General features: G+C 50.0%; 3 protein-coding genes and 1 long non-coding RNA gene across 10 annotated transcripts in view; 1 reads left to right on the top strand and 3 right to left on the bottom strand.

The window, feature by feature from the left end:
* Positions 1 to 1643: 1643 nt before the first annotated feature.
* HOXA1 (homeobox A1) lies at positions 1644 to 4438 on the bottom strand. 2 transcript variants are annotated; one of them, XM_005903687.2, is made up of 3 exons: positions 3972 to 4438; positions 3674 to 3768; positions 3022 to 3158 (listed from the first exon to the last, which is right to left on the bottom strand). In XM_005903687.2, the coding sequence occupies exons 1-2, from the start codon at positions 4317 to 4319 to the stop codon at positions 3709 to 3711; spliced, it is 408 nt and encodes a 135-aa protein (XP_005903749.1). In that variant the 5' UTR covers positions 4320 to 4438; the 3' UTR covers positions 3022 to 3158; positions 3674 to 3708. The 2 variants fall into 2 exon arrangements, with proteins under 2 accessions (XP_005903748.1, XP_005903749.1); XM_005903686.2 differs by having other exon boundaries at positions 1644 to 3158; positions 3674 to 4438.
* Positions 4439 to 4552: 114 nt separating this feature from the next.
* On the top strand, positions 4553 to 8532 carry LOC106701232 (uncharacterized). The gene is made up of 2 exons (XR_001351719.2): positions 4553 to 4793; positions 8174 to 8532. It is a non-coding gene; the product is annotated as an uncharacterized lncRNA (long non-coding RNA).
* On the bottom strand, positions 8522 to 11827 carry HOXA2 (homeobox A2). 2 transcript variants are annotated; one of them, XM_070369462.1, is made up of 3 exons: positions 11477 to 11827; positions 10512 to 10728; positions 8522 to 9876 (listed from the first exon to the last, which is right to left on the bottom strand). In XM_070369462.1, the coding sequence occupies exons 1-3, from the start codon at positions 11486 to 11488 to the stop codon at positions 9137 to 9139; spliced, it is 969 nt and encodes a 322-aa protein (XP_070225563.1). In that variant the 5' UTR covers positions 11489 to 11827; the 3' UTR covers positions 8522 to 9136. The 2 variants fall into 2 exon arrangements, with proteins under 2 accessions (XP_070225563.1, XP_005903747.1); XM_005903685.3 differs by having other exon boundaries at positions 10512 to 11827.
* A 4446-nt stretch (positions 11828 to 16273) lies between these two features.
* Positions 16274 to 22113, bottom strand: part of HOXA3 (homeobox A3) — a 31444-nt gene continuing 25604 nt past the window's right edge. For 4 of the 5 annotated variants that reach the window (XM_070369458.1, XM_070369457.1, XM_070369460.1 and 1 more), the window contains 2 exons: positions 18514 to 19159; positions 16274 to 17090 (listed from right to left, as the gene is read on the bottom strand). In XM_070369458.1, the coding sequence (XP_070225559.1) occupies positions 16288 to 17090; positions 18514 to 19039 (1329 nt within the window). In that variant the 5' untranslated portion in view covers positions 19040 to 19159 and the 3' untranslated portion in view covers positions 16274 to 16287. Of the gene's footprint in view, positions 17091 to 18513; positions 19160 to 21955; positions 22096 to 22113 lie in introns of those variants that run through there. The other variant, XM_070369456.1, reaches the window with a different exon arrangement.

Below are 22113 nucleotides of genomic sequence, written 5' to 3' on the forward strand. Positions count from 1 at the left end.
TTGCCATAATTCATTGTTCTCCTCTCAGCTACATTAAAACAACCCAGCACCTTGAAGATTGGAATCTCTGGGATTCCAGTGAGTCGGCTCTGCTTTTAGATATTGAAATCTCGGCAGTGGCATGCAAATGACACTTTAACACATTAAAGTATTTCAAAACCAGCCATCTGTTTTGCTGTGTGGTCTTATACTAATAAACAAAAGATACTGTATATGGCCAGGCGGGAAATGAAAGAAAGAGTTGACTGACTTTGAAGTTCTCTTCCATCCACTTGAGTCTTTTAGAAGCAACCCCAAAACCCAGGAGCCGGGCGGGGGTGGGGGGGGGGCGCTCCGGGTATCGGGTGCTCTTGATATGGCCGCGGCAACCGCGCCTGCAGAGTCCAGGCTTTCTCCCTTTGACAGGGAACTACAGGAAATCTCAAGGAGGCCTGCAAATTATAAGCTTTTGTAGGATTTCTCCCCTCCCACCCCGAACCCCAACCCATCCTTTGTAAAACACCCTTCGGAAAGGAAGGAAGTCATATGGCTGTATTTGTTTGTGATGCTGTAAAATTTCTGCTCTGCTCTTGGGGCTAAATTACAGCCTCCAAAACTGTGTGAAAGTAAAGGGAACGTGGTAACAGGTCTGGGAGCAGGGTCACTTAGAACTCTTTGCTGGCTTCCTCTATTTGAGAGCAGCAGATACAAGTGTTGGTCAGAAGCAACTTGAATATTGACCAACTTCAGGGCAGCTTCCACAAATTCACCTGGAAGAACCTGTTGAACCTAGAGAAAAAAAATTTTTTTCTGGGTTATATGGCATGAAGTGAGAGCAGTAGACCCTTTAAAGCCATGAGGGCTGTGAAATCAAAGCTGAATCTGATGGGAATGAGATGTGTAACCCAGAAGGAATTGGGAGCTGGGGTTTAAAAAGTGACAGGAAGGAGTGGATATTGACAGGAGGAACTGGAAGAGGGATGCGGGGTTTGCTCAGTACAGACCACACTGAGTTTAAACAGTGGAATATTTTGGCACACTGACAACCCAAAAAGAAGGAAGAGGGGTGGGGTGGGGACCTCATCCACAAACAGCTTTATACTGGAGCTAATTAAATGTGAATCTCTTGGTTCACTGATGTGAGGAAAGACTGACTGAAGAGTTTCAGCTTTTGAAGGAGATTCTGTTTATATATATGTCAACATTGAGTTGGAGGTGAAAAGGTTAGCACTTGACCCAGGAAGTATCCATGTTTGTTTCAAAAATAGATCTGCTTCATAAATTTCTTCACCATTCATTTTTTTTTCCATGATGAACTTTGATTATAATATAGCAACTGCTGGAAGTATCCATGTTTGTTTCAAAAATAGATCTGCTTCATAAATTTCTTCACCATTTTTTTTCCCATGATGAACTTTGATTATAATACAGCAACTGTTGCTCTTTTAGAGAAAACCAACCTATTCCATAGACAGTGTTAGGTGCAATTACACTCATAGGAGAAGCTTCAGCTACATGATGAAAAGCTTTTACTTTTTTTTCCTCAAGAAAAGGCCCACCTCTTTGAAAATACACACCACGCTTCTCCCCTTCCCCACATGAAATGAGCCAACTTTGGAGAAACCAGCAAATTGCAGCCATGCTGAAGCATATCTGAAACTTGAATATATTTATTACAGACATCTTAAGACCCGTAAACTCTGCTCTGGATCACACCACCCCGGGATCCCAGAGCTGTTCATGATTGTACAGGAAATGGGAAATATCACAAAAGGATAACTGATAGAACTCAGTGTGGTACTTCAGGAACACCAAAACATTGTGCAACATGCAAAAGACTATTCACGAATCACACAAAATATACATTCATTGTGCCATCCATCACATTAACAATTGAGCTGAAAATACATCATATCCAGCTAAGATAACTGTGGGAGGAAGAAGCTGGTTTGAATAATACTTTTAGGTCCCAGATAATCCAGCACAAATTTTAAATAGAGTATGGCCAGAGAAACAAGAAAGGGGTGTGGATGGGGAGAGATTTAGCCCAGGAAGCAAGGTTTCTGACCCTTGTATTCTGCAGGCCTTCTTAACTCACTGAAAGAACAAACTGAGACTACCCTCTGAGGCATCTGATTGATTTTAAGTGAGAACTTTTATTCTTTAACCTATAATCACATACAAAGTTGTACCAGCTTTGAGAGTTTGCCCACCCTGTTTTAATCTAAACATTAATCTAAACATTTCTAGAAAATCTGTATAAAGATAAATCTTTCAGGACAAAGTATTTACAACCAGCAAACTCACGCACATGGAATTAAATTAAATTAAGGGATGAATTAATTGTGTAAACACGCTCGTAGAGAATCTCTTCTTCATGAGCTCTTGGACTCTCCTCTCTCTCCAGCCTACTTTCAGGGCAAAGTAGGAGAGAACTGTAAATATACAGATAGATAAAAGATGAGAGGCCTCCCTCTGATATATTTCTGCTGGCAAAGGAGACTATTTTCCAAAGGGCATCTGAAAGGAGCAGTAGGTTCAGTCGAAATCTCCTAAAAGTAGGGGTGTTAGGGGCCATCAGAAAATTGATGCTGGCACTCAAGCTGCATTAGGGAGCTAACACCCTTTTCCCCCTCCCCCCCATCAAGTCTCTCATCTAGAATTCTCTGGAAACACATTATCCCCAGCCAGGAGTTCCCCAGATAGGATCAGAAAGGAAGAGAGAGATTGTAAATGGAAAGGAAGATAAGCTAAGAATGTGCTTTGGGTAAGAAATCCCAGCCTGAGGAGTAGCCGTGGCTGCTGAGTGGGGCTGGGGCAGCCTCAGTGGGAGGTAGGTAGAGTGTCTGAGGTAGAAGAACCCGGGGAAGGAACACAGGGCGAGGAGCTGGACTTCTCTGAGGATTCCTCAGCCTTCTCCTCACTTCCGGTCGGAGTGGCTGGAGAGATGGGCAAGAGACCCTCCTTCTCTCGCTTCTTCTGCTTCATTCGGCGGTTCTGGAACCAGATCTTCACCTGGGTCTCATTGAGCTGCAGGGAGGCGGCAATTTCCACCCTTCGGGCGCGTGTCAAGTACTTGTTAAAGTGAAACTCCTTCTCCAGCTCCGTGAGCTGCTTAGTGGTGAAGTTGGTGCGTACCGCATTGGGCTGACCCACGTAGCCATACTCTCCAATTTTCCCTGGGGGGCAATGAGAGGAAAAGGTAAAAATGTTTATAATCATATCAGATTCCCTACATGCTTCAGAGCAACCTTCAGGTAAAGGGGGGAATCAAGACTTTCTCAACCTAATCCGGGCTTGGGAGGGTAAGTGATGAGGTGTAAAGTGTTGATCTGAAGTCAACCATTAGCATGGTCAGACCGTGATTAATGGAGCCTGGAGATATTAACAGAATGCCCTCCACACACACACACACACACACACACACACACACACACACACACACACACACACACACACACACCTACCCACTTCCTACTTCCTAAACCTCTAAAATTCAGCCCCTTTGGAAACACAACAGTCCCAGATGCTCCTCTGCCCCCAAAGGACCTGGGCAATCTCTCCACATCCTATAACAGAAGTGGGAGGCCAGAACTTTTCTTAAGAAAAAAAAATGATTAATTTTCCTTGGAAACTAAGCATACCAGCTCCTTTCAGAATCATAAAGGAGCATTCATGGAATGGCAAGACTGACCTGTTTTGGGAGGGTTTCTTTTGACTTTCATCCAGTCAAAGGTTTGTGCTGGAGAAGAGGTCTCTGACGCAGGGGAGCGACAGGCTTCTTGGTGGCTGGCGTGGAGAGGGGACAAGGAGTTATTATACGTGGCCAGGGCCAGGCTCTGGTGCTCTTGTCCATATGAGTGGTGAATGTACTGAGGCGAGCCCACCGCGCCCCCGGCATAACCCTGGTGGTGGTGGTGATGCTGGACCATGGGAGATGAGAGGTTTCCAGAGTAAACAGCGGGAGCGCACGAGGGGTACCCACCACTTACTTCTGCTTCCTGATTTAACGCGTAGGGGCTGTAAGGCGCGCCGAAGTTCTGCGCGCTGTAGCTTGGACCACAACTCGAGTGGGAGTAGGACACTCCCAGGTTCCCAGAAGTCTGATAGGTGGTCGGCTGGGGGTGGTGATGGTGGTGGTGGTGGGGGGGCGGGCTGATCTGCACCCCCCTGCCCACTAGGAAGCGGTCGTCGCTGCCACAGCTGTTGGCACTGACCGCGCACGACTGGAAAGTTGTAATTCCGTGGTCGGAGGGGTAGGCTCGCGCTGAGCAGGTCCCCGAGTCGCCACCGCTGAGGATGGGGTATTCCAGGAAGGAGCTCATTCTTGCATTGTCCATCTGTCACTGAGTGACCGGGTCCTGCGAAGTCCTGGGTGACCGTGCCAACTTTCTCACTTCCTCCATGGGGCCCGAGAAGAAAAATGATATGAATGTACAGTGCGCAAGAGGGGGGGCGGGAGGGCGGAGGGCGCTACGGGAGGGGCACGTGATTCTATCAGCCAATGGCGGAGCCTCCTGAGAAAGTTTGTTGGCTCCTGCAGTGATGGATCACCGTTTCAGTGGCATTTAAATCCCCGGCGCTCCTCAGTCTAGGTGACGCGCAGTGGCCCCCCCAGGCAGCCTGGGCGGCGGCAGCAGCAGCTGCGGCGGCCGCAGGGGCAGAAGCGGAGCGCTAAGGCGAAGGGGAGCAGAGGCTGCTTTCTGCGCGCGCCGACTCCGATCGCCCTCCCCGCTCCGGGAGGTGGGGGCTGGAAGGCATCCCCCGTCACCGCCCCCCTCTCCACCGCGCCCAGAAAGATGAATTGGCAAAAGGTGAGAAGCACGAAGGGCTCCGCGATCTCTCGGGCTGGGAATCAGTGGGGAGGAGGAGCTCGCTGGGCCGCCACCAGCACACTGGCCGAGCCCGGAAAGCCAGGAACTGAAAGGGTCGCTTTCCGGGCTCTTTCCCTTTCGTCCTTTCTATGGTGCCTTGAGAAGGGCCGAGAACGGTGGCGTAGGACATGGTTAGGCCACTAGGTCTCTAAAGTCGGGATGGAGAGGGAAGTACGCAGAGGGCTGGTTCGGAGGAACCCGAGTGGGCGTGGAGGGAACGAGGGCAAGAAAGGAAACTTCCCTTCCTCAAGGAGAGTCCTGAAGCCTCCTTTCCTCCCGCCCCCTGCTCCCCCCCCTACACACACCTCCCCACCCTTTGGCTATTAGTGTGGCAACCGGGAGCTTCTGTAATTCAACGCCTGGGAGAGGGGGTGAGCCTTGGGAGCTAGGCTTGCTGGCCAAGGCTGGGGGTGGCCCGGCTCTTCGCCCTCCCTCTCTCCTCGCTCTCCGCCCCTTTCTCCTCCCCACTTAGCTTTGCTCCGGGAGCCCTACGGGGAGCAACTCCGCCGCTGGATTTTGAGGGGTAGGAGGAGGGGGAAGAGAGATGACGATAGCGGACGTGGCCAGCGTGGGGGCCGGGCCCTGCGCTGCAGGCCATCTGCCGGCTCCCTACGAACCAGGAGCCTGCAGGCTCCCACCCGGGTCTCAAAGGGTGAGACCACAGCTCCGGCGAAGTACGATGAACTCCTCTTTCCCACCCCCACCCACCCCCGCAAAGTTTCTTGTTTTCTGGAGGGGGACGTTAGAACTGGTAGAGCTTCTTTTATCTACACCTCCCCCCCATTCAAGTGGGGGTGGGAGCTGGCAGGTGGGAGGGGCGGGGGACAGATGGCTGATGGTGGACGGGACATTCTCTTCTTCCCCAGCAACACCTCCTCCCTTTTGTAACTGACTGTGTAGTTCCTTGTGTAAACCTGCAAGTCTACCCCTAGAGAGACACGTGCAAATCTGAGCGTCATCCCAGGACAGCGTTCCTGTTCTCCATCACCTTCCTCTTACCCCGATGCCCACGGGGTCGTTAACTGCTCTTTATTATTAGGCCTCGTGTCAGCCTTTAGCTTGTAGAGAGAAAAGGCCAAAAAGAGGCAAAGAATTGATGCATTCTTAGGTAAAAGAAGTCCAGACATCATACAAGAATTTTGCAGCCAATGCTGTACATATATTACTCTGACCATGTTCACCACATGGGGATCCAACGGATCAAATTTATCTGATCGTGTGTGGCTTTGGGGTTCCCACTCCCCTCCAGCTTTCCCTCCCCGGTTAAAAGAAGGAAATTTTGCTTGACGCAGGCACATTTCAGAGGCGTTAGCCTTTCAGGTTTCTGTGTTCTGTTCTCCACCTATACAAATTCCCTCCTAATCTGTCTCCTCAAGAGGGAAAACGGACATACATTTGACTGTGGATTCCTTCAGAAGCAAAGGCGCATTTTCCCCTAAACATTTCCTTTTGAAAGGTATTTTCCTGTGACCTGTGACCTATCCCCAATCATAGTTAAGAGGGAGGCCCGAAAAGGTCACTCCTGTCTCCCCCCCGCCCCCCATTTCAGCACCTAGAGAACCTCATCCTGAAGAAGAGAAAAGGCAAGGAGGCCCTCCTGGAGGTGGCTTCCTTGGGAGTGCCAGGCGTCCAGCCAGGGGGGAGAGAAGGGGCTCTTGGGGGGAAGGAGACAGGACATTAGGGGGTCCAGGCTGGCTTTGCGGACGACCTGCTCTTCCAGCCAAAGCTCGTCGGTAGGTTCTGGCCCTTGCCTCACTCCTGTCCCTTTGTTGGCTTCCTCGGCCCGGGTCTGCACGACCCCCTCCACCGCAGGGCTCACACCACAAAGTCACCCCAGTCTGCAACCTTTCTCCTTCCTCTGCTAGTTCTGGGCCTCTGAGCTCCTCTCTCTGCACCTCTCTTCCTCCCTCCGGGCTTCTTTTCCCCCCTCCGGGCTTCTTTTCCCGGCCTTCGTGGGTGGAATGTTTTTCTTGGGATCACACATAAGCTTTCGCTCGCACACAAGTCCGCTGCACAGCGGCGGGCTACCGACCCGCCTCCGCGCACCGCCCGGGGCAGGCAGGCTCCCGCGGCTGAGCCGACTCCGCCCAAGCTGGTCGCCCAGAGCGCCGCTCTCCCCGTTCGGCTCACAAAGGCAGCCTCCTCTGGCCTCGAGCCCGGGGGCTTTCGTAGCGCGGTTCCTTCCCCACCCCCACGAAATCCCAGGGCTCATTCCGCCGGGTAGGAGACCCGAGGTCCGTGGGGCATGTAGGCCAGCACCCCACGACTCGAGCCAAAATCTCTTAAACCGCCCGTGAAGACTGGATGAAAGGCGAGCCCGGTCCCTTGCAAGCCGCTTGTTGGGCTCAAAGCGCCTTTCATGGCTGTACTAGAAAGGGAAGGAGCGAGGAAGAGACAAAACGCCGCCGAGGCCTGGAGCTGTTCATGGCATCCGCAGCTCAGCCAAGCTGCTGTTGTTTTAAAAGAGCAATAAAAATGAATTATGACTAAACGCCTTCTAACTTAATGCTTTCGGACGGGGATCCCCGGCAAATACGTAAGAGGATTTTTATTTGTGCATGTGTTCCTGCAATTGATCTCTTTGATGACATTCTCATTCATAGAAAGCGTTTGATTTATGAGTGGAGGATGAATCGCAAACAGCAGCGGCTTAGCCCTGGCCGCGGCCCGGCCGCCTGCTCCGCTCCGCTCCGCTCCGCTCCGCGCGGAGGGCAGGAGACCTACCCGGGTCCTCACTCGCCTCCGCCGCTGCCAGGATTTAGGGGGCAAAAGGTGGGGGAGGTAGGCAGTAAATCCGTGGAGAAAGATCGCGATTTCCTCATAACTTCCAATCCTTTGCTATTAAGAGCCGGGTTCTTAAATCAACCCACCCCCCACACATGTTGCTTACACTCTGCGTTTTCTCACGGTAAGTAGCCATCAGAACAGAGCTCAGTAAGGGAAAAATAAACATGGGGAGACATAAGAAGGAAAAAAAAAAAAAAAACAGAACAACCCAGCAACATCCCTAGATCACATTTTATTGATATTTCATTTAAAGTGCTTTTTCTCTTTCTCTAGAAACTGGGTTAATCTATAACCTGGGGTGTAGAAACACTCCACTTTAAATCTCATCTTGCTAACTTGACTTCAAAGCTTTAATGATCCATTATTTGCCATGTAAACAGATTTAAGAATGAAATATTGATTTTTCTGACCCTGGGGAAAAAAAAAAAAGAATCCTAGAATGACTGAACCAGAGGATTGGAAAGAAGCCTTTCTGAAGTGCATTTTCCAGCTAGTAACCATTGTTTTGTTTTATTTTTGTTTTTCTGTTTTAGACCTGTTTGCCTGGACCCATCAACAGCTGGGAGACTAATCAACCACACTGAAAATGTTTTGGCATTTGTGGGGGAGGGAGTTGGGATGTAGATATTTGAAACAAACATGTATAAATAAATGAATTGTTGATAACTTAGTTATTGACCTGGAGACTGGTAGCTTGTTAAAGAAACTCCATGTTCCTCCTTCCTGGAGTTGGAGGTTTCTGTAGGCACTTTATTTCTCCACTTTCAAAAGCTTGGGCTTGGCCCAACTCAGGCTGCCCAATCCTGTTTCTATTGCCAATTTAAATCTATGGCTTGAACCTCTATGTTGAAAACCTAATCCATTCCCTTAAAAAAAAAAACAAAAACAAAAAGCAAAACACACTTCTCAGAAGCCCTAACCCTTTTCTGGCTTTCCTTATTGTTGCTGTTTCTGTCTGTTGAAGACTTTGAATATGCCCATTCAATAAATATATTAAAATTGGAAAAGAAAGTGGATTGTGACCAGAATTTTATTTACCAAGTTAGACTAAAAGAGGAAAAAGAAACTGTTATGAGCCTTGAGAAAGAGGGGGAGGAAAAAAATAAGAAAGCTACTTATAGCAAAGGAGAATTTATTCTACCAAAAATACGCATGACAATGCACCCTAACGTAATACAAAAATAAAAAGAAAGTGAAGATACAATTATATGATCACTTTCTTGCAGGCCTCATATATTGCTTTCAGGAAATCACATAGAGGGTTGTTGGATTAGATTTAAAACAACTAAAACTCCAAAATAGTCTGGAGAAAAGATGACTCTGAAACTGGGTCAAGGGAATCACTAAACAGAAAAATCTTCCAACATTTAAAAGAGGGAGAGGGTAAGTCAAGAAGAAAATAAAATAAAAATTAGAATAAAGGAAGGCAAAACCACCTGGTCAAAGGGGTCTTTTTTTTTTTTTTTTTTGTGATGCTTTGTTTTGCTTTAATGTTTTTAGTAATTCAGATGCTGCAAGTCAATTGTGGTGAGTGTGTCTGTAAAAAAGTCAAAGCTGTCAGCTGAAATATCTACTGGACTGTCGAGGGAACCCGGCAAACTGGGCGAGACTGCATCTGAAAGCTGCAGGCAGGAATCTGTGGAAAAAACATTAAAGTCCTGCAAAGAGGGGACCTCGAGGGCCTCGGGACTGTCATTGTTTAGGCCAGAGCCACAGTTCTGGCCCATTGTTGACAAGCAGTTAGGAACAGTGGGTGACTGGTGCTGAAAATGTTTCAGATTTTTCTCATTGCTGGTTAAAGGCGAAACTGGGAAACTTTGGGAGTCGCCATTGTGTCCATTGGAAGCCTGCTGCTGAGAGAGGGCATTTTGCTGAAAAGTGTAACCTTCCCTCTCCAGAAGGGCCCCGGAGACGCTCAGGGCTTGCTCAAAGAGCGACTTCTCTTCCTCGTCCTCGTCCACTTTCTCAGAGTCTTCGAGGCTTTTAAATTTTCCTTCGCTGTTTTGGTTCTCCTTGCACTGGGTCTGCCTCTTGTGCTTCATCCTCCGGTTCTGAAACCACACTTTCACTTGTCTCTCAGTCAAGTCCAGCAGCGCTGCAATTTCCACCCTTCGGGGTCTGCAAAGGTACTTGTTGAAATGAAATTCTTTTTCCAGCTCTAAAAGCTGCGTGTTGGTGTAAGCAGTTCTCAGGCGCCGAGAGCCCCCGCCGCTGCCATCGGCGATTTCCAGGGATTCTGAGGAAAGGGAAACCAACAAGAGACACACGCACAGTTGGAGGTGGAGGGGTCCGAGCGGGGTTATTCCACTGGAGAATAAATATAGCAGAAAAGATCAACTGCAACAAAATGGCCGCCCCTGGATGCAGTAAAGCTATTGTGCTGCCCTTCCTGGGAGCCTAGCCTGGGGAGACCCCATCTCTTCCACCTCCATCAGATTCCTGCCTGTAGCTCCCCCCAACCTCTCCATCCGGGAGCAAACTTTATATTAGCCACACCACAATTTATAATTAATGCATCAGCTGCTTAGCTGAGCAAGAGCGATCTATCACTCTTCATTACTGTCAAAAAGCCAAACTCTAGGACAACTAGACAAGAGGAGGTCAGTTCCAACTCAAATAAATCATCCCACATTACACAAGTTAGGGAAAGTTCCCCCACCCCCTTCTTAAAAATATATATATGTCTCATTGTGGATCCCTTGTCTCCACATCAAACCCACTCCTGAGCCCACAGGGGAAGGGAAAGCAGCCAAGCATCTCTCCCTCTCCCCCTTCTCTCCCAGCCCACGCTCCCCTCCCCCATAACCGCTCTCAGGGCAACCCAGAAGGGGAAGAGGGTCCCAGGACCTGGGGCCAAGTCTTTGGACTGACCTTTGTGGCTGAGGCAGGCAGGGCCGGTGGCGGAGGCTGCCGAGGCGGGCGGCAGCACGGTTTTCTTGGCCGCCTTCTTCTCCTTCATCCAGGGGTACTCGGGCGGCTGCAGGGCGCCGGCGGGCACTGGGCTGCCGCGGCTGCCCGCGGGGCTCGGCTTGGGGCGGCCGCCAGCGCCGTGGCGAGGGTGACTGCCCGGGTTCAGGCTGGGAATGGTCTGCTCAAAAGGAGGAGGAATCAGTGTCGAGTGTGAAAGCGTCGAGGTCTTGATTGATGAACTTTGAAATGTATCAGCGACAGGGGGAAAAGATGTCAGGCACTCAGCGAGCGACGGCTGGCTATTGATAAAACCAATCTCTCGCTCAAATTCGTAATTCATGGCCTTCTCCTTGGAGCCCCCTCGGAGAAAAAGTTCCCTCTTCTGGAGGGGTTTGGGGGGGCAAGGCCCAGGAAAAAGGCGAGCGCAGAGGGGGAAAAAAATCTATCATAGAAGATCGCTGCTGGGGTGTTTTTTTTCTAATTCACTGATTACAGCCGTATGGGGACCGCGCTACTATTAAACTATTGAATTCATGGAGACAAGGTTGAAATTGGACCGAATTGGCTGTCACATGATTGCTTCTGCCCAATGACAATTTGGGCTTTAATCAAAAGAAGCCACTGTCTGTTTGATTGATCCAAAAAAGTCGGGAAGGAACGCCTCATTGGGGGCCAGCGAGGCTTTATTTACACTTTTTTTCAGGGCAAAAATACATATATGTGGGTGTGGGTTGGGGATGCGTGGCAGTGCGTGAGGGCGAAGGTGCCTGCTTGCCTCCTGATCCACACGGAGGTGGTGTGTGCGCCTGGGAGTGTGTGTGAGTGTGCGAGTGCTGAGCCCCGCTGCCGGTCCCGCCGGCGGCCGCCCTCTGCCTCCCCCGCACACTCCGCGCATTGTTTGGGACTGTCGGGAAGACGCCTCGCACCTCACAAATCATTTAAGCACCTCAGTCTGACGCCTGCAGTCATTAACAAAGTAATCCATTAATCTTCAAAGTTTTGACACCCGAGGGCCACGCATCCCAGCCACACAAGTTCTGCTAAGGCAAGAGGAAGAAGCAAAGGGAGAGGGGAGATGAGACGGAGTAAGGGGCGTCGGGGACAGAAAAAGAGAAGGATTATTTAGGGGGCTCCCCCCTTTTATTTCTGTTTTCCTCCTCCGCTTTTTCTAAAACCAGTTCCTGGATCTCAGAACTGATCTGCCTCTGTTTTCCTTCCCGTCTTTCCCTCTTTTCCTCTTTTTTCCCTCTTCCGTCTTCCTCCTCCCTCTCCCCTCTGTACACCTCTCCTCCCCCCACTTCCCTCAGGCTCTCACCCCCCCCTCCCAAAGCCCAGCTCGTAGTCCGCGCCCCCCGGACCCCGGACCCCGGCCCATTGTTAGCCGGCTTTTCCACGACAGCTTCGCATCTGGCTCCAGCGGGAAGCGGAAAACGGGAGGCGGCTCTCCTGGCTTCCCGACCCTCCTGCGCCATCAACTTTTCAGGAGTGGCTCGAGAAAGATAGAAGCATGTGCCAAGCGAGACAACAACCCCAGATCCATGTGCCCAAATCCCTGTAGCCAGGGCGGCGGCCAGCCAAAGAAATGCCGCCCCGAGCAGGCGCGTGCGGCTCCTGGCATTCTGGGTTTCATACCCGTAGGGCTCGGGTGCGGTAAGTATTTCTGATTTCGAGGAAGTCTGTTGGAAGTTAGCAGCACGGAGGGAGAAAGAGCTTGCTTGTTCTTTTTTTCTTTTTCTTCTCCTTCCCTTCTTCTCATCCTTGTCGCTCTGATGGGGCTTGTTGATTCAGATGCAGTGAGTGCTCCTTGGCAGCCAGAATTGTCTCCTGAACTGTCCTGCTTCTTGGCCACCAGGAATGTTTGCACTCAGGGTCTGTTGGAAACAGCACCGCGGGTGAGAGAGGGCGACCCAAGGAGGAATTATAAAGGTTCTGTTTCTCTGTTCACTGTCTTTTTTTCCAACTCGGAGACTTGAGACTGAGCGCATCTTGGACTGTGCTGGAGGGTTCAAAAGATAACACCTTTAGATACCAAACAATAACTGCAAAAATCCACCAAGGCAGAAAAAGGGAAGGAGGCTGAGAGAGCAATCTGAAGGTATCTCTTTTCCCCCACACCGAGGATGATGATTCGCTTTTGCTTCTTTGAAATGGACCAAGTGATCAGACTCCCCCTGGCCGGCAGGCATCAGTGGCAGGAAAATAAATCATTCTGATGGCCAGGGAGAGAGAGATTGTTGGGGGAGAAAAATCTACGTAGAAAACAAGAAAGGCTGACCAAGCCACAAGGACAGGACTCCATCTCTGAGGCTGGCATCAAAGAGGGCTTGGGTTGGAAATTAGATAGAAAGTGGCCTCCGTCATTGACTAGCCCAGAGCAATGCCTTACAGATAGAGAAGCTATTTTGGAAAATGTGAGGTTTTTTCAGTTTTCTTGCTTTTATTCCAAACAAAGCTCTGAAGGAAGTCTGGGTGCGATCAATCTTGCTCACCAAAAGCCTTGACAGCTTCTGGCCCTTAAGAACACATTTCAGCTTCGAGCTCTTTCCAAGATCAAATGTGGCCGAGCAAAGAGGAGAGCAGGAAACGCAAGTAAACAAGGAAAACTAGTCTTTTTAAAGATATTTTTGGCAACAGAGTTAGAGGGCTGCTTTTAGGAAAGGTGCTTTGCGGACTTTGGGATGGTGACTTTTGGCATTTGCTTTTACCAGAAAATATTGAGGAGTTTAAGGGGAGGGGGAGTGTGGAGAGGAAGCAACGCTGCCCCCATATCGCTGAGGCTTTGTCAGGGGCTGCGTGGGTGAGAGCTTTCTGCTCGCCTCAGCGGCCTTAATTCAAATACCATCTGGAAGAACCACCCCCCCCCCAGTTTTTTTTAACCACTCAACATTGAAATCTTCCCCAAATCTATTACTTTAACTCAGGAGATATTTTAATACATATTTCTTTTTAATATCTAGAAAACGGGGGTTGAGATTGATATTTTTTCTCTGAAAGTCAAAATGAATGTCTTGACTGGCAAGATATGGGAAATCATATTGGAATCTCACTTTAAAAATCTGCCCTGAAGGAAGGTGGACACCTCCAAACCAGTTCTTCCTCAGCTAAAGGGTAGATTTTAGAAACTATAAATAGTGGTATCCCTGAAAGATTTTTTTCTTTCTGGATGGGTAGCTTTCTCTCTCTCTCTGCCTTCTCTTTCTCCCCTCCCCCCCACTGTCCTGTATTCTCCCAGGTAATTTTACACACTTCTCTAAAATTATTACTTAACAGAAGACTCCCTTGTCTGCTCAGCCTACTGTATTCATATATGAACAAGCAAAAGGGTGGAAGCTACAGTCCTAACTGGAGAAAAGGCTGGTTTTCCAACTTTGCATTTCTGAGTTGCGCCATATTTCAGCAGGGATGTTGGAGTTGGGTAGAGAGCAAAATCTACTTCTTCCACATCCTAAACTCTTTTGAAAAGAAAAAAATAAAATAAATATAGCAGGAGCTCCAGGACAGATTTGGGGGAAGCACTTCTAGCAGTGAAACATCCAGCGCTTTACAGCTGCCTGGCTTTGCATCTTCCCAGTCTTTTTCTTTTCTTTTTTTAGACTTCAGGAGGTTCCCTAAAAGCAGCTCCTCCAGGCCCAGTAGGTACCCCTAAAATGGCTCCATTGCCTGTTTTGAAAGCTCATCTTCAGGAGTTTCTTAGGGGAAAGATAGAGGCCATGATGATGTATATTTTGGATTGCAAACAAAATGGCGACATTTCCCATCTCTGCCTCTGAAAGATACAATCCAGGGAGATGGGGGTTATATTTCTCACATCAGATGCTCCTGATACCCAGACACAGGTGGTTCCTCACTTTCTGCTTTGGAGGGGGCAGTTGCTGATGGGGATGCAGTTCTGAGGTTTGCGTTTTCTGATTTTGGTTTCTTCTCTGAGCAATTCTTTAATCTGAAGATGAAAGTATTTCCCTTTCCTGTGCCTGCCTTTGCCTCTGCCAGCCAGTCAGTAGGCAGCCCTCCTTAAATCCAGCAATAGAAATATAATGTTTAGCTCCTGTAGCATCAAATAAAATAAGTACTTGTAAAACTGCATTTTTATTAGAAAGATACCAATCTCCTCTCTCTCTCCCCCTCCCCCTGGGCCATAAAAGGAAAACAGGGAGGGAAGAAGGAGAGGAAATAAATCCAGAGAATGCCAAATCCTATATTCCGGGAAGAAGCCAATGCTAGGAACAGTCTATGGAAGGACTTGAGGAGGCTCCTCGGAGTTCAGCCGTTCTTTTGCTGGAGTCGTGGGTGAACCATAGTCTCTTTCGAACCGCCCCACTCCCAGGGGCGATATTAGCTGTGATTCTTTCCTCTTGGAGCGGTAAGGAACAGCGAAGCATCCGCGGACGTTGGGTTGCTCCTAGAAAATGCATCCTCAGCGCAGCCGGTGATTCCCCGAGTTAAGGCATTGGCTGGTCCGCTTTGATCCGAGAAAGATCGTGGAGAAGACAGCCCTACCTTACTCCCTGGCGGGGCTGCCGGGTCACCTGTGCGCCCCCCTCCGCGTCTCAGCGGGGTCGCCTTTGTTCCTTCCGCACTCAGCACTCCGCCGCCTCTGCGCCCGCGGCTGGCCACGGTGGCAGCTGGGAACCGGGCAGCCCAGCGGGCTGGCAGCTCGGCGTTTCCAGAGCGGCCGCCGCCAGAAGCTCCGGCTGCCTTCCCCGAGAATTCGCCGCGCTCCCGGGCGAGCCGCTTAGCCAGGCCTCACGCCGGAGCTGGAGGGCTGCCGCGGCCTGCTCCTCCAATTCGCCTCCGCCTGGACTCCATGCAGACCCTTCTCTTTGGCCAAAGAATCTCTTCTGAACACGGATATTATTCAGAATAAACTTTATTTTTTTTTGTTTTGTTTCTCAGAATGTGAGCAGCAAGGAATGTAGAACTTTCAAAACAAATCTAGCATTTTTCGCGTTTACAGATTTTTTTTTTTTCAGTTTCGCCGGATGTTACAAACCTAAATCACTGTTTTCAAAAGCTGGATCCTCTCTGGTATTATTGCATCATTACCATCTTTATAAAGGAATTATATTTCCCTTTCGAATAAAATTTTTTTCTATGTATGCCAATACACCATTGAACAAAAGGCCCAAGAAACCTTCTGAACAATCAGGGTACAGAATTTCTTTAATATAAATACAGACGGATGGGGATAAATAATATTTAAAACTTATTCAATGCTTGCAAAAAAAATATAAATAAATCTGACTTCACCAGCATACACACACGGAAAGACGTACACTTAGTCATCCTTGTACAGGGAGCCCCTGTCTCAAAGCGCCTTTGATTTTTTCTCGCTCTTTACAAGAAGTGCAATTAAAAAAAAAAAAAATTAATTGCTTCCCCTCGGGAGCCATAATGTACGAACAAATTCACATTGAACAACTCGGCTAGAAAATTTGTTCATATACCCTGTTTCTGATCAAAGAGTAGAGAAGGTAAAGGGTGCGAGGCCAACGGCCCAGCGAGGGGCGGGAGCAGATACATATCGCTACTGATACCAACAGCCATTCCAGCAACCAAGATTGCTACGTCACATAAACCATAAAAACGTGTTACCAAAGAAAACAAAACGGGTCGGGGGAGAGCGGGGCGGGTGGAGAAGAGAGGAAAGGGAGGTGCAGAAAGAACCTTAAAACAAAAAAAGCAAATGAAGAAAGATGGGCGGCGGGGGGGACTCTCTGGCAGAGCCCCAAGCCCACCATCACAGATGGGTGAGCTTGGGGGCTTCCTGAATTCTTCCCTGAGAAGGATGGTGGGCGGTAAGGTCCGTGTAGGTTGGATGCGGTTCCCCTGGCCCGGGCCCATGATGGTGACCGCTACCCAGTGGCCCAGCACCCCCGTAGTCCATGGCAGCCGAGGCTGTGTGGGGCAGGTGAGTTAGGCCAAAGAGGGGCGGGCCAGAGTTGCTCATGGGCTCCACGTAGCTGCCCCCTACAAAGACGGGGCTTCCCTGTAAGTGTGGAGTCCCATAGCTGCCGTTGCCCTGCAGGCCATGCGCGTGTGGATCATAGTCAGGTGTGCCCCCCGCGCCCGCGCCTGCCGCCGTGTAGCGTTTCTGTGGAGGCGGCGGTGCGCAGCTGGGCAGGGGCGCAGGGTAGGAGGCGGGGGGTAACCCATAGGCGCCCTGAGGGGGCTTGGAGAAAGGCGGGGGCGACTGGGGCTCGTATGGGACGCTGTTAACCAGCGAATGCATAGAGTTCAGATAACTGCCAGGGCCGGGGGGCACGGGACTGCGACTTGGGGACTGACCCCCTGATGACGTCAGCATGCCCTTGCCCTTCTGATCCTTCTTGTATTTCATGCGTCGATTCTGGAACCAGATCTTGATCTGGCGTTCAGTGAGGTTCAGCAGGTTGGCCATCTCCACCCTGCGCGGCCGGCACAGGTAGCGGTTGAAGTGAAATTCCTTCTCTAGTTCCACCAGCTGCGCGCTTGTGTAGGCCGTGCGCGCCCTCTTGGATGATGCCTGCCCAGGTGGGCTCTTGTCACCTGCGCAGCTCTCCCCTGCGAGATCAGAGGAGAGAGGAAGAGTGGCATCAGGGGCTGCCCCGCCCAGCCCCTGACCTAGCCAGGCCCCTCCTTCCTCCAGGCCCCAAAGATCCCTCCATCTATCAGGGCCCAGAAAGAGGAAGAAGGACGTAGGTACTATTTTCTGTCCTGGTAGGGAAACAGTGTCAGCAGTTTCTCACTGACTAAAGCTGCAAGTCATAAGCCTCTCCAAGCGGGCAAGGAACAGAAAAGCAGAACGCCCTGTTTGCATTCCTACACTGTGTTTCCCTTCTGGAGCTATTCAGTTTCTGGTTCATCTCCTTATCCTTTGCCCTATCAGACTACAAGCTCTGCGTGGGCAGGTCTCATTCTGTTTATTCCCTTTACAGTAACTGGAATGTGGGGCACCTAATATACACTCAATAAACCTTCCCTCCATCACTATCTCACTGAAGGATTGGACAGTTGCCTCCACTGGCCTCTTATTTACTCTGTCCAGTAAAGAGGACTGGAGTGGAAGCTCCAATCTGGAAGGCTTTCTCTGGCCAAAGAAGGAGATCCCATTGAAAAGAAATCCCGTTTCTGGTGGGGAGGCCCAGGCATCTGGTGCTGGATGCCATTAATTAGGGTTCTTCATGTCACCAAGCAGCATGCCCCAGCTATGCCCACTAATCCTGACCCTCCTTTTCTCCCTGCTCCCCACCCACCCCCCCCCCTGCCCTGCCCCATTCCTGGCTCCGGATGGCTCCAGATGCTCAGGTTCAGAACAGAGCTCTAGCAACTGGAGAAGGCAGTGGCATAGGAAACCAAGATGCTGGGAAGCACAAGACCCAGAGTCTGTCCTGGAATCTGGTTCCAGGAGGACCATGTGGTTCCCATTAGGATGACAAGGCTGAATCCCCTCCCCCAGGAAATCCCTGGCGACCTTCATTGTACTAAGTCTGAGCAGGGCCTTCCCAGAGGTAAGGCAGCCACTCCATCTGCTGGAGCAAAAATTAAAAATAGGTTCTGATTATAGGCAGACCATTGATTCTGACTTGGAGGCCTGCTTTTATTCTGCCACATTTCCTTGTGGGGTAGGTACCACCGTTTCATTAGAAATAAGGAGCTGTGCTAAAAAGAGAAACAGTGGTGCCCATGTCTGTTCTGCCCAAAGGTCCTAACTCTACAAGCAGGTATTCCAAAGTCACTAGGGCCCACTTGTTCTTAGATCCAGAAAGACTCTCATCAAGTCTCCCTCTAGGGTTTCCCAGGCACACAGAGTCCAATCATTTCCCTAGTTGCAAAGACTCTGGAAACCTTTGAGGGTTGGGGGAAGGAGGAGCAGTGAATTCTGGAAATATTCCAGCGCTCCCAGACCCTGCTGGCTGTGGCTGGAGGTGGTTTGGGGGGCTGGAAGCCAGGACGGAGGGCCCTCTTGCGCAAGGCACCTCTTTACCTGAGCTGGAGCCGCTGGTTTTCTGCTTTGTGTTTTGCCGAGACTCTTTCATCCAGGGGAAGATTTGTTTGGCCACGGTGGGCGAGTTGAGGAGGGGGCTCTTGGCTGCACTGGCGGGGGTGGGGTTGCTGCTGCCATTCTGAGGTGGGGAGACTGAAGAGGGGGGCGGGGGCGCGGCAGGGGTGGGTGCAGGGGGCTGCGGCGGGGCTGGAGGCTGCGGTGGGGCAGGGGGCGCAGCCTGAGGTGGCGGTGGGGCCAGGGGCGGCTCGCCGAGAACCGGAGGCTGGCTGGGCGGACCGCTCAGGGTGCGCAGACAGGCCTCGCTCAGCTCGTGCGCCTTGGGGTGGCTCCCGGCATTTGCAGGCGACTGGAGTGAACAGGCGGGTCGGTGGTACTCGCCATCGGCGCCCAACGCTGTGGATGCCGGGTACGGCTGCTGATTGGCATTATAACCGAACCCGTTGGCTGCCTGGTAAGGGTAGCCACCGTAGATCGCCGAACTGTCGTAGTAGGTCGCTTTTTGCATCGCGTTGTTTCACGATCTTGATCGCACGCTCTGACAGAGGCTTGACACCCGTGAGGGCGCACATTGGCACGCCCCCGCGGTCACGTGACGCTCCGCAGCCAATGGCCGCCCCGCGCAGACCTGGGGGGCGAGAATCGCAGCGCCGTGAGGGCTCCGCGCAAATCCATCTTACTCTCAATAGCTAAGTGACATGAAAGCCATAAAAGAAAAAGTGGTCAGCAATATTTAGCAGCACGACTTGGCCCCGGGCGCAGAGAGCCGCGCTATAAAAAGCCGCTGGAATTTACTGGCAGCTACAAATATTTGCTTAACTTGCGTCTGGAGTTGGGGGGTTTTCCAGGGAGAGAGAAGGAGAGAAAGAGGTCGGGAAGCCGGGGCTGGAGTTCAAAAGGAGAAAGGCCTGATGGGCTAGAAAAGAACAGGATTCGAATCCCTTATTTTCCAGGGAAGAAGAAACTTGGGGTCTCCCCTCCTTGCATTCCTCCCTTCTGGAGATCATGGGGAGGGGCAAAGGAGAGTTTGGGTCACCAACGTTTCCTCCAGTATTTTCTTTAAGATTAATATATGCCAAAAGAACCCATGACGCGGGGTGACTTCCCATCCAGGCCCTTCTTGGACCTTTCAGCACCCAAGAGAGGTACGCACAATATCTTTTCAGGCAATAGCCCGACTGGACCCTTGTTGATTTCAGAAGCTGAGCTTGTTAGACAGTTAATCTACCCTTGTGTAAGGATATGACCCACCTCCTCCTAATGAGACCTCTGTGGTCAAGAAGGGGAGAGAAAACGGTGGCTGGAACATTCCGGGTGGGAAAAGACAGACAACAAGACCCTCTCCAAAAAGTAAAACTCAAATCTTGAACAGTTCTTTACTCCTCCCTCTCCCTATTTCTCAGGCAGGTCCCAGCAAGCCACTCCCACCTCTTTCCCCCTGTTACAGAAGTCCCCAGACCCTCCTTGGACTTTCTGCCTTGGACTTTCTGAGGTCCTGTTATTCAGGACAACTATCAAATTCTACCTGTTAAAACATGATGGATTAGAGAAAAAAAAAAACATCAGGAACCTGAAAAACCAGCGTCATCTCCATGACCACCGCTTGAACTCTCCTTCCAACTTAACGATAATAGGTTCTGTCTTAGAAACTGCTATGTAATTTGATGTATGGGGGTCATTTGGCTCCGGACGAGGGATGGAAGCACAAGCCATAAAATCCTGCTAGAGTTCTCTGATCTTTGTGTGCTGTTATTGTTGTTATGTGCTACTTGGCCTATTTACCTGCTTCAGAAATACAAAGTAAAGGACAAACCTGGAAAGCTAAAAAGCAACTGAAAGCCTTCTTAATCCCTTTTCATTTAGAAAGCATGTTGTAAAAGTGAAATCTGTTTTATGTTTTCACCTTTGCATGGTCAACCTCTAGCTCTCAGCTCAGAAAACTTTCATGTGAGTTCATATAGTCACCCCCACCACCACCACGCAATCAGAATGTTAGTCTCTGACCATTTAAGAAAATTACAATAACAAATTCATGAAGAAAAGGGTTTACACTTCATACCTCAACTATGTGTATTTGTGCCCTGGAGTTATTAAAGATTTCCAGAAATAGCAGACCCTTTGTTAACTAGAAAAAAATTAGTGTAATAAGCATCTACCAGTGAATGATTATAATTTTGGTTTTAATAATAGACTCTTTTGGATTTCATTATTAAACCAACAATCTGACCACCATCTGGAAAACAGGCACAATTAATTTTCCAGAACCAAAATTAAAAATTACAGCATCCCTTATCCGGAGTTATTGTATGTGATCTTGAGCCTGTACGGTTTCTCTTTTGGAAATAGATAGGAAGCTACAGATCCCATGATCAAAAGTAAATAAAGGATAAAATAAAATTTAAAACAGAATAGCAATTTAATGTCTCTGTTTCCTGTTCTTTCACTGAAAATAGTTCCAATTACATTTGGCAGTGTTAATGTCTGCCATTATAAATTTTTAAGATACTGGGCTTGTATCTTTGTAAAATAAAACGTCAGGTTAAGAAAATTACTCCAGACACTTGAACAGAAAGATATTAGATAAAACAAAATTAAGCTGATCTTGAACATGCAATATTTCAAGTGACTTGCTAATCCATTATCAGAGGCTACACCCGCCTGCGGCTTACTTAAGTCTTTTCATCAAGTTATGCATTGCCTTGTAAAATAATTTAAAATACCTTTAAACCTCTAAGAGCAAACAACAAACTCCATAATCTCAAAATGTGAACTCACCCACCAAAGCCCTTCCTATTGTTTGAGGCCCACCTTGGGGCCCACACAATCCACAAACCTCCTCTCTACCCCAACCCAGCCCCCAAAGTTTGCAACCTGGTAAAGAAGTTGGAGATTTGCCAGCCAGGAAACTTTGCTTGGCACCCCCAAGCAAAGGTTGGGGATGGGAGGAGATTCCTCTGAAAAGCTCCGTTTCTGGAGAATAACCCCCAGGTGCAAGAACTGAAACAGAGTTGAGGCTAAACTGAGTGCAGGAAGCAAGCCCTATTGTCTCTCTGGAAGATCTGCCCAAATTCAACCTCCTTCCTTCAGACACCGCTCTCTTTTTCCACTCCCGCCCCTTCCTCGGCCTGCCCTCACCCCGAGTTCAAACGGGAACGGCGGGTAAGAGACCCCGCGTCCCCTCGCCCGCCCCTTCCTCTCCTTCCTAACCCCGAAAAGTTCAGGCTGGGCTTGGGAGAGGGAAGAGGTGGGGGCGGGGATGGGAAAGCGGCCTGAACTCGAAGTGTAAGGGTATCAGTCACTGCCGGGAAGGAAGCTCCGGCTTGTGAACTCTTCTTGAACCGAGATTTAAGTCTGCAGCCATAAATCACCGAGACGTAAACTCCACCATTCAGCGCTGAGAGCGGCCGGTTGGAGCCCTGCTTACCTTAACTTCTGACGAGCTCGGGCTCGGGCGCAGGCTCGGGCTCCGGCCCCCGGCCCGGCTCGGCGGCCCGGCCGGGTCCCCTCGGCGCGGGATGGGCACCGACCCTCAGCATCGGCCGAGACGGCGGGCGGGAGGGAGACCCTGAGGCCCGGACGTCG

Source organism: Bos mutus, chromosome 4, assembly GCF_027580195.1.
Source record: "Bos mutus isolate GX-2022 chromosome 4, NWIPB_WYAK_1.1, whole genome shotgun sequence".
In the NCBI taxonomy this organism is placed as follows: domain Eukaryota; kingdom Metazoa; phylum Chordata; class Mammalia; order Artiodactyla; family Bovidae; genus Bos; species Bos mutus.

What these genes read in the sequence shown, in the direction of transcription:
- HOXA2 (XM_005903685.3), bottom strand. Translation starts at nt 10,890, where the DNA reads ATGAATTACGAATTTGAGCGAGAGATTGGTTTTATCAATAGCCAGCCG. An exon ending in TGCCTGCCTCAGCCACAAAG is followed by an intron (nt 9,877 to 10,511) that starts GTCAGTCCAAAG and finishes CCCTTTCCTCAG; the next exon opens with AATCCCTGGAAATCGCCGAT.
- HOXA1 (XM_005903686.2), bottom strand. Translation starts at nt 4,319, where the DNA reads ATGGACAATGCAAGAATGAGCTCCTTCCTGGAATACCCCATCCTCAGC. An exon ending in AAGAAACCCTCCCAAAACAG is followed by an intron (nt 3,159 to 3,673) that starts GTCAGTCTTGCC and finishes ATTGCCCCCCAG; the next exon opens with GGAAAATTGGAGAGTATGGC.